The sequence below is a fragment of the Pelmatolapia mariae genome, linkage group LG23 (genome assembly GCF_036321145.2).
Source record: "Pelmatolapia mariae isolate MD_Pm_ZW linkage group LG23, Pm_UMD_F_2, whole genome shotgun sequence".
In the NCBI taxonomy this organism is placed as follows: Eukaryota; Metazoa; Chordata; class Actinopteri; order Cichliformes; family Cichlidae; genus Pelmatolapia; species Pelmatolapia mariae.
In genome coordinates, this window is record NC_086246.1 from 13,004,760 (window position 1) to 13,018,012 (window position 13,253).

The 13,253-nt window shown below is 40.6% G+C and overlaps 2 protein-coding genes across 3 annotated transcripts in view; one reads left to right on the top strand and one right to left on the bottom strand.

Moving 5' to 3' along the window:
- Positions 1 to 698: 698 nt before the first annotated feature.
- LOC134620617 (gamma-aminobutyric acid receptor subunit alpha-5-like) overlaps positions 699 to 13,253 on the bottom strand; it is a 33,040-nt gene continuing 20,485 nt past the window's right edge. The window contains exons 8-10 of the mRNA XM_063466842.1: positions 3,644 to 3,796; positions 3,166 to 3,377; positions 699 to 1,084 (exon numbers count right to left, since the gene is read on the bottom strand). Coding sequence (XP_063322912.1) covers positions 785 to 1,084; positions 3,166 to 3,377; positions 3,644 to 3,796 — 665 coding nt within the window. The 3' untranslated portion in view covers positions 699 to 784. The remainder of the gene's footprint in view (positions 1,085 to 3,165; positions 3,378 to 3,643; positions 3,797 to 13,253) is intronic.
- LOC134620616 (gamma-aminobutyric acid receptor subunit beta-3-like) overlaps positions 4,789 to 13,253 on the top strand; it is an 89,100-nt gene continuing 80,635 nt past the window's right edge. For both annotated transcript variants that reach the window (XM_063466840.1, XM_063466841.1), the window contains exon 1: positions 4,789 to 5,468. In XM_063466840.1, coding sequence (XP_063322910.1) covers positions 5,320 to 5,468 — 149 coding nt within the window. In that variant the 5' untranslated portion in view covers positions 4,789 to 5,319. The remainder of the gene's footprint in view (positions 5,469 to 13,253) is intronic.

Consider the following 13,253-nt stretch of genomic DNA (forward strand, 5'->3'; position numbering starts at 1 on the left):
TTACTTTGAGACTCTTACTGCCAGTGCTTTTGGGAAACCAGGCCTGCAGCAACAGTTCTTGAATCTTCAAGTAAAGATGTACAACAAGAGACACAAGCACCCTCTGCGTTAGGCAGAGGAAAAGAATTGGCAAGATTTTTTTAGTTTTTTTTAAAAAAGGAGACATAAAACGACATTATTAATGCACTTGCAGCATCAATCTCGAGAGATGTGTCTTTCTCATAGCGCGGAATTAGGTACATTTTAAAATCATGTTTTAAAATTCAAATGCGAGTTAGATTGCAGAGTTTATGAGCCCAGTGCAGTAAGAACATGAAGCATTAAATTACTTCGTTAAATTCTCCGGGTAGTAGTGACCAAGTGTGCTCCCATAGTTTAAGCAATGACTGACATATACATGGTCGGTGTTCAAGACAAAGAGGAGTCCATGTTCCCTTTTTGGGGGTGAGCATCATGCAAACTGCAGCAGAATAGATGAGAAAGAAGCAAAGCACCCTCTCTCCTGTTAATGTAGTCTTAAGAAGCAGTTTTTTAGGCCATGAAAAATAGGAAAGGGAATCGTGAAGCCTTGCATCCATTCAAAGTGCTTGAACTAAATAGGTGAGTATAGCTTTTGTTCTTTGTTTTCACATTTGTTTTGTCTGGGGGCAGAGATGTAGCAATGGCCGCTTTCATTATGGATCACCCCTCTTCAATTAGGCTCAACCTTCCCTTCTCCCTGACACAAACTGCCCCCCCCCCTCCTCCCCACGCCCCCGAAAAAAAGGAACAATAAGAAGAGCGATTACGTTGAGATGACAACTCCTTTCGACAACGGTTCTCTGTTGAGGTACGTGGCCCAGTAGACGAGGTTGAAGGTTCCGAAAAGGACAGGGAACACTATCCGCGACATCTTGTCGATCTTGCTGACGCTGTTGTAGGTCTTCTTGGGGTCCATCGTCTTGGTCTCAGCAGAACGCAGGTGTACCGACGTCGTGTTGGAGATGGTGGAGATGGACGTGTCCTTGGTGAGGTTGGGGGTGTAGTTGACACCTGCCGAGCACACGTTGTTGGGCTTCTTGGACAGAACCATCGGGTCTCGTTTCTACGGCAGGACAGAGCACGTTGAGTAGAACATTAGTTACAAGCCTCATTTTGCTCTACTGTTACAGTTTTCTTTTTTTTTCTGGCTTGAGAAGAATCTGTGTTTTTCATTCTGTCTGGAGTGATTAGTGACCTTACTGAGGTGAAATATTTCTGGCAGAACATTCTGGTAAAATGTGGGCTGCTGAGTTATTGAATTTCAATCAGTTAGCAGCATGATTTCCACTGGTGTTCTGTCAGTTTGAGTTTTATTTATGATGACTGCACTGTGTATATATATGTTTTAGTGCAGCTGTTAACAGATGCCTGGCGGTTGTCCTAGACATCACTGGGATTGTTAAACCAAGCAGAATGTATAGTAATCCATGCTGTGAAGTGACTTTCAATATCCTGATGACTCACAGTGCATTTATGTACTTAACTGTTTTTTTCAACGCTTATACTGAAGTTCACTTGCTTCAGTGCCACGTAAATGTAACACTGCTCTAATATCTGTTTGCTAACGGTGTAGCTAAAGGCAGAAAATGATTAGTTTGGCATAAAGGCCTTTACACACCGGATGTGATTTTGCTGGACGAAATTGCGGCATTTATTTTTTTGAACCAAGCTTGCTTTTTCTGATCCAAAAGCAGAAATCTGACCAATCAGACTATGTTTGGCACACCAGTACTGAACATACAATCAGCTCTCTGTAATTATTTCTTTGCCTCCTCAGATGTGGTCTCAACTCTGCCAACAACAGCTCAAACTACTCCACTGTCATCCCGAGATATGTATGAAAGTGGTCGTCATACAGCTTCAACTCCTGGATCAAACCATGAAATTCTTCCTGGTGTTGCCTGATGAGAATTAGAGGAACCCAGAATCTCAGTTTCTTCCTTTTCTTGTTCAGAAACATCAGGAACAGCTTATCATTGCTTTATAATGATATAATTTTTTTCACAGTGCATGTGAAATGTGATCTGCCTGTTTGGACCGAAGAATTGGGAATTTCACTTTGGTGTTTTTTGCAGTGTGTTTGGTGTGTAATGACCTTAAGACTGTTTAAAACCCTATAGTACCATAGAGTAAGCTGTACTGTTTCTCAGATAAGGCCTAGAGGCCTAGAGTAGAGTCACTGAATTTCTTCTGGATTTTTTTTATGGTATCATCTGACAAATAATCAAATAAATAACTGTGCTTCAGTTTTTTTGTCAGTGAAATTCAGTATGCACTTCACACTCATCCAAATATGGCCGCTTTTGGTTTTAACAAATAACAACATGGAAATGACATAATGCTAAAACTGTCTATTGTCTGCTCACATTCCTCAGATTTCAAATAAAATTTTCTCTTTCATTGTAGGTTTGATTTTTTTTCTTCTGTGCTTGCTTGCTGTCCCCAGTAACCCTGTGTTGAACCTCGTAACATTACCCATTATGGTTAGCTTCAAGGAATTCCATTAAGGACCCAAAATGTCCACAAGACAACCCTGATACATATCACCATTACACAGTGGGAAAGCCTCAAGTCGTCACAGTATTAGTGGGAATGCACCTCAAAGTCCTTGAAGTCATTGTTGTGAAGATGAGAACTGGACCTTAGATTTAATTCAGTTTTATTTATATAGCGCCAAGTTACAACAACAGTCAGCTCCAGGCGCTTTATATTGTAAGGCAAAACCCTACAATCAGACAACCACCTATGAGCAAGCACTTGGCGACAGTGGGAAGGAAAAACTCCCTTTTAACAGGAAGAAACCTCCAGCAGAACCAGCCAGATGGGCAGCCATCTGCCGTGACAGGTTTGGGGGGCCAGGAGGAAGAAAAAGTTTAGATAACCATTTGCCCCAGTCAGATAACAAAACATAACACAACAATATTGTTATTTCACATAATCAATCATTTTCAACACTCCCTTTGTTTCTTGTGGAATATGATAATAACTTAGCTGATGCCTCAAATACACTGCCACACTTGTAGGCCCTGCAACCAACTGCTAATATTTCATAACCACAGGTCATAGCCAAGTTTGCGTTTTGGTATTTCTGGATGATCTGAGGATAAACTCTTAAATGTGTATCAAAGTACCCACAAATTGTACCTTAGGGTGTTGTGCTTCCATAGCCTTCTTGCCATCCCAAGCCCAGCTCCTCTTGGTGAAGTAGTTCACTGTTGCGAACTCAATGAGGGCAGAAAAGACAAAAGCATAGCAGACGGCAATGAACCAGTCCATGGCTGTAGCATAGGCCACTTTGGGGAGCGAGTTCCTCGCACTGATGCTAAGGGTGGTCATGGTCAGCACAGTGGTCACCCCTGGTTGCAAACAAAGTTAAACATGAGGATTTTAAATTTAGTTTTTATGAGCCGGCTGGAAACAAACGACAGACTGGCCTCACTCAGCGAAGGTGGGCACTTTAATAACTCCTAACTGTCAGCTTGTGCAGTGCTGCTGCTCAGCGAGCGACTGTTATTATTCTCCCTGGTATGAATGCGCATGACGGAAATATTACCCAGTTAAATAAGAAGTTTTTTACTTTTTTTTTTTTTTAAAGGATTAGTACGTAAGCAGCTTCACTCACCAAAAACAGTTCTGGCAGGAACTGACTCTCTGTTCAGCCAAAATGACACCTGGGACAGGATTACAGTCATGAAACATGGCATATACGTCTGGATGACAAAATATCCAATCTTCCTCTTCAGGAAGAAATGGGCCATCATCACTGTATACTGTCCTGAGGGGAAAGAAGCAAATAAAAAGGATATAAGGTTAGATAAGGACAACAAACAACAGAGTCCTAATAACAGAAATATCTACTTAAAGATGCGCTTTGAGAATAGAGGAATTATTAATGTGCGACTTGACCTCCTTACTGAACAAAAGATGTTTAGTCTACCGCATTGGGCATGTCTTTGTTTTAGAACAAACTACCAGCAGTGTGATCAAAAAAACAAGTAAAATGGCTGCAATGGTGCTCAGTCACTGGATAAAAGGAATGAAAAGTGTCATTTGAGAAGCTCCCCTTCTTTCCACTATTCTACCATTAGACTAATGAAATAATCAGAGGTGTTGGAGACTGGTGAAAATGTGTAAAGAGAACATTTCAGTTAAACATAACAGCAAAATGAACCTGACTTCAGGTCTGTTATTAAAAGGAAAAATTAGCGTAAGTGGTGTTAATTACTGAGAGAACACGAGAATAGATTATTATGCAGTTAATGTCTGGGTTCGACAATGGGCTGTGACAGTGGGAGGTAAAAGTGTGTTGAGAGGTGGGAAGTGGGAGGACAGAATACTCTGTTAAACAACAGAAGATTGCATTTGAGGGTTTTAAAAAAAATCCCCATTGCCAGCAGCAGTTTGTGACTGCAGGCGCTGGTAAACTATGAAAAATCTAATGACTGTATTCCATACACTGGGGCACACGTACACAAGCCGCTCTCTCTCTCCCTCACAAACACACACACACGCACACACACACAGAGTAATACATGAGGCTTTCTCCAGGCAAAATCGGATTTTTGAACCTCCCTAATCCCTGGTTACAATCTGCATCCTGCCATCAGTGAGCGCAGAGAGAGGGAGTTAAAAGCGCGCGCGGGGGGGGGGGGGGGGTGCTGAGGCTTCCTGTCTTGGGATCCATTGCTGAGCTCCAAACCCCGCCCCTTTCCACCCTGCCAATCCAGGCTCTGACACACGTAGATACAGTCAAACACACATGAAGCATGATCTCTAGCTGTTGACACACACCTCAGCGCACGCTCTAAGCCACGGAGACGGACACTCATTGCTGCTAATCACTGGTGGGATGGAGGGGGGATAGCCGTGTAGATATATCTGCATACCTCTTTTTTTTTCTTTTTATGTTGTTTTTCTTTCTTTCTTTTTCTTTTTCTGGTACCTCCAACGCTCTTCATGGAACTGACTGGCTTGGGGAGGACAGAAAAAGCAATTCAGAAAGTGCGCTGAACTCATCAGCTGACATCAGCTTAAAACCGGGGGAAATTTCTCTATTTTGCAGCTGCCCTGTGCTGAGGGTGAACGGCCGCTACGCACACTTATCAACGTCACTGTCACTGCCATGCCTCGATCTGGAGTTCCCCAGCACGCTTAGTTCTCTCTTCTACCTCATCGCTTGGGCCCTCTGATGCCTTCATGACTCCAGGCCACCTGGTTCACAACTACCCAGTCCACTTCTACACCTGCTGGAATCATCCAGACACATCCCTTGCAAAGGGTTACCTTTGCACTTGATGCATGGATCCTGAAAGGACCGGGGGCAAAGGAAAGAGGAAGAACATGTTCCTCTGGTGGATTTTACTTTTCTCCCAAGGATCTGTATTTCACAGTGTTTGTGGGGAACTCCCTTTTGTATCAAGCAACAATGCAGCCATGCTGGTAAACTGGTGAGTTGGAGGGAAACTGTTTTACCCTGTTTTGCCAAAGCTGTGTGCACGGCATTTAAAATGATTTATTATTCTCTAGAAAATGTCCTTCTAGATCATTTAACTTCTTAACACTCGGTAAGTCAGTGTCAATGCATCGAGTGTCAGGGTTAGACATAATGGGAGGGGTAGTGGTAGTGTTTTTATAGTACCTTAAAAGAAAAGTATTAAGATACAAACTAAAAAAACTGTTCATTAGATATTTGCTAGACATTAAGGCTAACACCAAGCCCATTCCTAACCCTAAATGGGTTACTGGTGACCAGCTGGGTCTTCAGAGGTTCACAGGATATGGCGTTTTGTCCCAACACTGATGTCGCAAAGGTTCCTGACAAGCCCTGAGGTCCCTGCAAACTGTAGACGTAACTGTTGCTAGAGTAAGCCTTATCTGTTTTTAGAGTCAGGGAGTTATTTAAGGAAAGTATCTGAGACGGAAGAAGCCGTGACCCTAAAGATGTCAGGTCTTTAAAGAAAAACTCCCTCACTTATCTCCACTTTCACATCCTCAAGGGGGAGTGCCTAAGATTAGTGTTGTAATTAAAGTCAAACACCATCCAGCATCTGACACACAAAACTTCATGAATACTGTTCATTAGCTACTTTTAGCTACTCCCGTATTCACAAGGGGTCACAACATGTAGCGCCACACACTTGCTTTCGCAGATCTGTACACCAGATCTCCTTCCTGACACAACCGAGAGACGTGTTTCCTCTCAGACTCAAACCAGGGATATCTGGCTTGCTAGGCAAATGTATAAGCCACTGTATTATGGAGCCACTCATTATCAATGTTCATTGTCAATAAATAGCTAATATTACTAAATGTAACAGCTTAGAGACCACCAGGTGGTCCCATCTGGAGTTATGGTTAGAGATCAAATTTGTTAAAGTTTTTTCCTGTCTGGAAAGGCCCAGTTGAATAGCTTTTAACTGAAAAACTGTAATGCCAAAATGTATTCTTCTCTGAAAATGTGTCCTTTTGCTTGTGGCTAAAAAAAAACCCAAACCGTAACCCTAGGTGGACATGGCGAATGAGGTTAATCTTAAATCTCAAACTGTAACCCTGCATACAGTTAGACATAAAAGTTTTGACAGATGCAATGTTACAGGTTAGGACTGCATCTAAAAAATTATTAGTTAACAAGACTGAAATGTTTTCCTCCACTACTACTCTACATACTAACATGTTGGACCAAAGCAATTCAGTTGAGGCGATCAGATTTCCTTGTATAACTGTGTTCTTCAAACTTTTAGGACCATGTAACAGAACAACTGCTATATATATTTAAGAAAAGAAAGTTTCAGAAAGTAGAAAGTAGAACCTTTAATTCCCATCTGTCACTGCACCCTCAGTAACACCTGTCCACTGCATTCAATATTTCATTTAACACAATAGGAAAAAGTGCAAGATCAAAAACCAGAGCTCAGATCTGGCACATCTTAAAGTGTCATATTTGGTCTGTCAAAATTATTAGTGAGAGAGTCAAAGATATAAACAGTAAATTAACCTTCTGGGCTGAATGTGACCCCAGAGCTCAAGCTCATCAGCAATCTCCACCACTGATTTGGGCAGTTTCCAGACAGAAGCTTTGAGCTGCATGAATGATTTACCGCCTTTGGTCCTGGAGATAAATGGAATTCTCGGATAATGTTTAGCTTTTTGTGGTAGCAGGCACGACACCAGATGGTGGCTCGATGATTTGGGTAATATCATTAGTACTATCAAATACAACATATGAACATAAATACTGTATCATAGTTATTATACTTAGAGTATATATTGTTTATATCTGATCACCCATACGAGAAGGAATCGGTTGGATTAATTTATCTCCAAAGGGTTGGATGATGCGACATTCTTACAGCTTCATTTGACAAGAAATTAAAAATTTTTAGATACTGTGCTATTTTGGTTTGCTCTGACTTTTTGCACACCCATGTGCTCCAGTGGATGAAGGCAATGCTCACTGCAAAGTCAATGTGGACTGAAGCCACATGGTCTACATCCAGCCTCAGCCCTCTATATGTTAGTTTGGGGGCTGGGTGGGTATATTTTAGAACAATTTTTGTGCAAGTACAATGAATTTGTTTATATTTGTTCAAAAACTCAAATCACTTACACCTGCTTTAGGGTTTTCTGGGTGGTGTTAGTGGCAGAAATATGCAACTAAGCAAACAAAAAACGATCCAAATGGAGATGCTTTAAACAAATTTTAATAGTTTGAAGTAGACCATTTACTAATTTTTGAAAATCACATAATTTAGCATGTGGCTAAACCTACACTAAACTCTAAGTCAAAAACAGGTTGCTAGTGACCTGGTGGATATTAACAGGTTAAGCACATAACTCGGTAATTGGCCCTAAATGTAAACACAGGTTTGTAAAGATCAGTGAAACAGCTTCAATGTACAGTGGATGAATTTCTCACCATTTTTTTCCTTTTACTGTAACTACATTACTGTGACTTTAAACCAGGTTTCTAGAATCAACTAGTCAATCAAATGCTTTTCAGTATAGCAGTTAGAGACTAGACTTATGTAACTCTTGGCTTCTTGCAAAAGTATTCACATTTGCAAGAAGCCACCATTTAACCTTTTCACATCCACCTGTCATAGGGGGTCTTGATGCATTCTCAATCATCCAGGAAAGTAAATCTCCAAAAGTTGATTCTGTTCATCTGGACGTAGCGTTTTGTGGGAGAAACGTTTCGTCACTCATCCAAGTGACTTCTTCAGTCTCAGCTGACTGCAGGTTTCCCCAATCTTGTAAATGTGGTTATCCCAGCTGGACTTTTGTCAAAGCTGGAAAGACACCTAAAGAAAGTTCCAGCCGATCCAGGAGAGAAGGACAACCGCTGCCCAAGCGAAAACCTGTAGTGATCCCGTATGTGTCAGGAGTATCGGAACAGTTGAGACGCATTTTTTCTAAACACCGGGTCTCTGTGGCTTTTAAACCCCAAAACACGCTGCCCCAAAAACTGGTCCACCCCAAGGATCGGGTCCCCCGACACAAACAGAGTAACATAGTGTACGCTGTTAAGTGCAGGAGGATTGCCAGGATTTATACATCGGGGAAACCAAACAACCTCTGGCGAAGCGGATGGCACAACACAGAAGAGCTACCTCGTCAGGCCAGGACTCTGCAGTCTATTTACACCTACAGGCCAGTGGACACTCTTTCAATGATGAGGATGTACACATCCTGGACAGGGAGGAACGCTGGTTTGAGCGCGGAGTCAAGGAGGCCATTTATGTGAAAAGGGAAAGACCATCTCTGAATCGAGGAGAGGGCCTAAGGGTACATCTTTCGCCATCTTACAATGCTGTGATTGCAGCCATTCCCCAACTCTCTGTGAATGGGACTCATGGCCATTGATCAGTGGTCTTTGATCAGTGGGTTTTGGTCAGTGGTTGTTGATCAATGGTCATGAGAATTTGCATAATTAAGATTAAGGAACTGACCTCCCAGCCCACTGTTCCTTCAGTGGGCTGGTTTCAGTCATTATGCAAATGTACTGTTTATAAGATTGGGGAAACCTGCAGTCAGCTGAGACTGAAGAAGTCACTTGGATGAGTGACGAAACGTTTCTCCCACAAAACGCTACGTCCAGATGAACAGATTCAACTTTTGGAGACACCTGTCATAGGGTTAGAGCTGGGTTTGTTTTAACCAAACGCTAAGCTGTTGAAATTTTAGGATCTTACCTTTCAAATTAAGTGTCATCTACACTTTTGGGCTAAAATTGACCCTCAACCTAGTAGATCCTAGAAATAAACATGCAGTTACTCTGTGAGCTACTAGCTTCTACCATTACCTAGCACATTAATTAACATGTCAAACCATTCAGTCTCATAACCTACTAGCCAGGCAGTCATCAGTCCTTTAACCGACAAGAGCTTTAGCCTTTCATTTAAATCACTGAGTCACCAAGCAAATATTTAAAGAGCTGTGGTACGCAAATAAAAAAAGGAGGGGAAATCCACACTTTTAATAACGGTTCTACTAGAAACTAGAGGAAAGTGTATTACAGTTTGATTTTACATAAGAGTATTAAGCAGATGACTTTCAACACCCACACCGCACCCTACCAGCCCCACGTGTCAAAGTGAGGCCGTCCAATCCCAACATGCACAAAGGCCACACACAAACACACACACTTTTTTTTAATTCTAGCTTGGCAAGGACCTAAATTGTTATTATTATGATTATTTTTTCACTTAGACCGTTTCCTGTATAATCACCTTAAAGTAAAATGTCTCCTGTAAAAGCAACCCGGTTTAACGCTTCATCTTAAAGCCTAAAATCTTTAAAGTCCTAACCCCCACAATAAAGAAGTAACTTCTGGTCCTCGAGCTTACTGTCACAATGACCCTGCTGTGTGACTGTCACAGTGACGACATTTGATACAAAGATAAATATACAAATGCACACACCAGCAAACACACAGACACACCCAGCCAATCCCTCACTGAGCTGTGATGTCATCTTCTTATGCAAAAGCTGATGGGTGGTTGGATGGGGGATTAACCCTAGGACTCAGGTCTCTCTCGATTTGTGTATGTGTGCATGTGCGTGCATGTGTGTGCGTGTGTGCAGGGATAAGTGTTGTTTGACAGGGCTGTCCGAGCCTGTAGACAGCTGGTTGTGAGAGGGATAGGCTACTCTGCACTAGCCTCCACTCATTGACTCTGATCTACTGATAATGTTTCCCACATTTCCTCTCCACCTCGCAGCACATCCATTTCTCCCTACAGTGTTTATCTTCCCTAATCTAGAATTAGTTACATCACCTTATTTGCTATTACACGTACCATGCAACATAATTCACCTCAGTGCTAATGAAAAATACACAATGCAATGCTTGCACTATGTTCTGATTAAGGTTTCTTTATTTAATGAAAATAATAAATAAATAACATTTTTTACGATTTTTTATAACTTAAAAAAAGTTTTGAACAGTGGCACAGTTTTCATAATGTTTGTACACAACACAACATATTTGAAGTTGAACAATCAAAGTTAAATTAACCCAAAGTTGAATTTAACCTCTTAAATCCAGATGTTAAGGGGTTAAGAAAAAATATAGATTTGACTAATGAACTAATTACATTCTTATGTACCGTCCCTTTTTTAGAGAATTAAATGTAGTGCAATAATTTAACATCATCGTAATAAAATCTTTTTTAAACTTTGTCAGTGATCCTTTGATGATGACTTCCTGAAGTCTGGAACCCGTGGCCAATCAGCAGAGAAAAGGTTTCCTGCTGAGGCTTTTACTGTAGCAGTGTTTAGTTGCTGCCTGCACAATAGTCCACCTTTTTTTTTATATTTATCAAAATCTCCTGGGTTACTTTTGTCAGCATGGTCTGGCTCATTCATCTGTTCTCTGAGATGCCATCCAGTTAACTGCACGTCGCTCAGTGTGTACAAGCACTGCTCAGTACACTTTTGTTTTGTCAAATCACCAACAAACACCTGTGACCTAGTGTCATAGGAAGCTATGCGTACCCCTGCATCAAATTGTCTCTACTTTATTCAGATTATGAGTCATTTTAGATCTTTTTTCCTTTTGTTTCTTCCCAGCTCTGCTGTATTTTCATCTGTCCGACAAGCTAGCGTGGCTAGCTAAACATAAATGTTTTGCATCTTGCAATCAATGCAGTGACTTCCACACTTGGTGTATCCTGTGGAGGGTTTTTTGTCTTTCCCGTGGAAATGATCCTGCCAACATCTACCACTTTTGTCTTTTATGGATTTAAGGACCTGTTTCTGTTGATGAGCTCTCCAATGCTTTCTTTTTTCTCAGCAAGAGCCGAACTGCTGATTTGACAAGTTTCTTTCAGATATGTTTGTTTTCCAGTCTAAGGATAGAATATTCCCTTTGACTTAAGAGGTCCTTCAACCTTTGCTTCAGTTCACAGAAACAACTTCCAAATGCAAATGCCACACTTGGAATCATCTCTGGACATTTAACCTGCTTAACTTATGAAAAAATACAGAAATAAGCCAGAGTCGACTCCCCAATAATATTTTAGCCCCAGAAAATAGAGCAGTTTGTATATAAATACAGCTGATGCAATTTCTTGTCCGAATCCTTAAATTAAAGCTAAAAGTCGGCATTTCAGTTGTATCTGTTTCATTTTAAATCTGCTCTGATGGTAAACAAATATGCTGACTGTCCAAAGGTCTCTTCACCTGTAAAAAAGAGCTAACTCAGAATTATTACTTAAATAATGGATGGTGCAAGTAGTTTATAACATCATATGGTTTTTATTGTTTTTGTACAGTAGTTGAGGTTTATGGACGAAGAGTGAATCCCGATAAAATGCTACAACAACTCTTTGCCCAGAATAACAACTGCAAGACGTGAATATGTGGATGAGTTTACAGAGCCTCCACCTTTTAATGAAAACATCAGCACCAGGTGTAGATAATGTATCAGATTATACGCTACTGTGCATAAGTTTTCTGCTACCCATCATTTCTTTATATTTTCCTCGAATAAACCAGACTTTCTTGTATTTCTAAAGTGTTCTTGAATGATAGTTATTTCTTTGAACACTCTCCTCTTTCACTTGTTTTAAGGTCGGTCCTTGTACCTGATCATTCGCAGAGGAAACTTTTTTTGTTTAAGCCACTGACCTATATGTCATTGAAGCATAAAAAACAACTAACACAAATAGAAACAGACGACTTATCAATGAACTAATTTTAAATGGTATGTTTGGGCTCTTTGTAAAAAGACGCTTTTCAAACACAATGTGTTTGAAAATGCCAAATGTTACATCACGTACACTCGTACACTGTGTTTTGAGGAAACTAGACAAGTGTAGGACAAAAGAAGATGAGCAGGAGATGAATACCATCTGAAAGTCATGTCCTCACAGAATCAACATGGAAATTGGCCCATTTGCTGTTTGCCAGTGTCAAATATGGCCTCAAGCCATTTTTGAGGAAAAGAAGGGCCAAACTTTACAAAAACTGGACCGAAAATTAGTTCAACGTGTCTTACGTTGTGATGAATCCAAGCAAATTTAAAGGTTTCAGTTGAACTTGTCATTATTATGTGTAATCAACATAATAGTGTAAGTGTAAGTGCCTACAGTCATCGATAAGACACACTGGACAAAAAAGCCTGAAAAAAAGCAGCCACTTGCTCCGAAGCAAGCAAGTGATATTGGGGATCTTCTCAATGATAGAATTATGAGTGCAGCAAAGTATTGTCAGATTTTCATCGACCAAACAATACATTTAAAAAGCATCTGATTGTCAACAGCTTCAATAAACACAAAATGGAACATGATCGGTCATGGATTGGCCTCCCCAGAGCCCCTATCTTAACATTACTGAAGCAGAGTGGCATCATCATGACAGACAACAAACCAAAAACAGCCAACATCCAAAGATAAGCTTTGAATGTCCTTCAAGAGACCTATTCCTGAAGACTACTTAAAGAAAGCTAGCTTAAAATAGTTCAGGCTATGTTGAAGAATAAAGGCGCTCATACCAAATATTTGACATGTTTTATGCATACTCTGTTTTTGCCTTACATTCTGTATTTTCATTTATGTTTGCTAATATTTCAGTAAATCACTCTACTTATTTTCCCTTTTTCCTGCCAAAAAATACATTTTATAGGTTGTTCAAAACAACCTAGTTCATAGGTACAGATTTGATGCCACTGAATATTTACAGTTCTGTTGTGATGCTAGCTGAAGCGATGAAGCTAACATTAGCTTGCCATT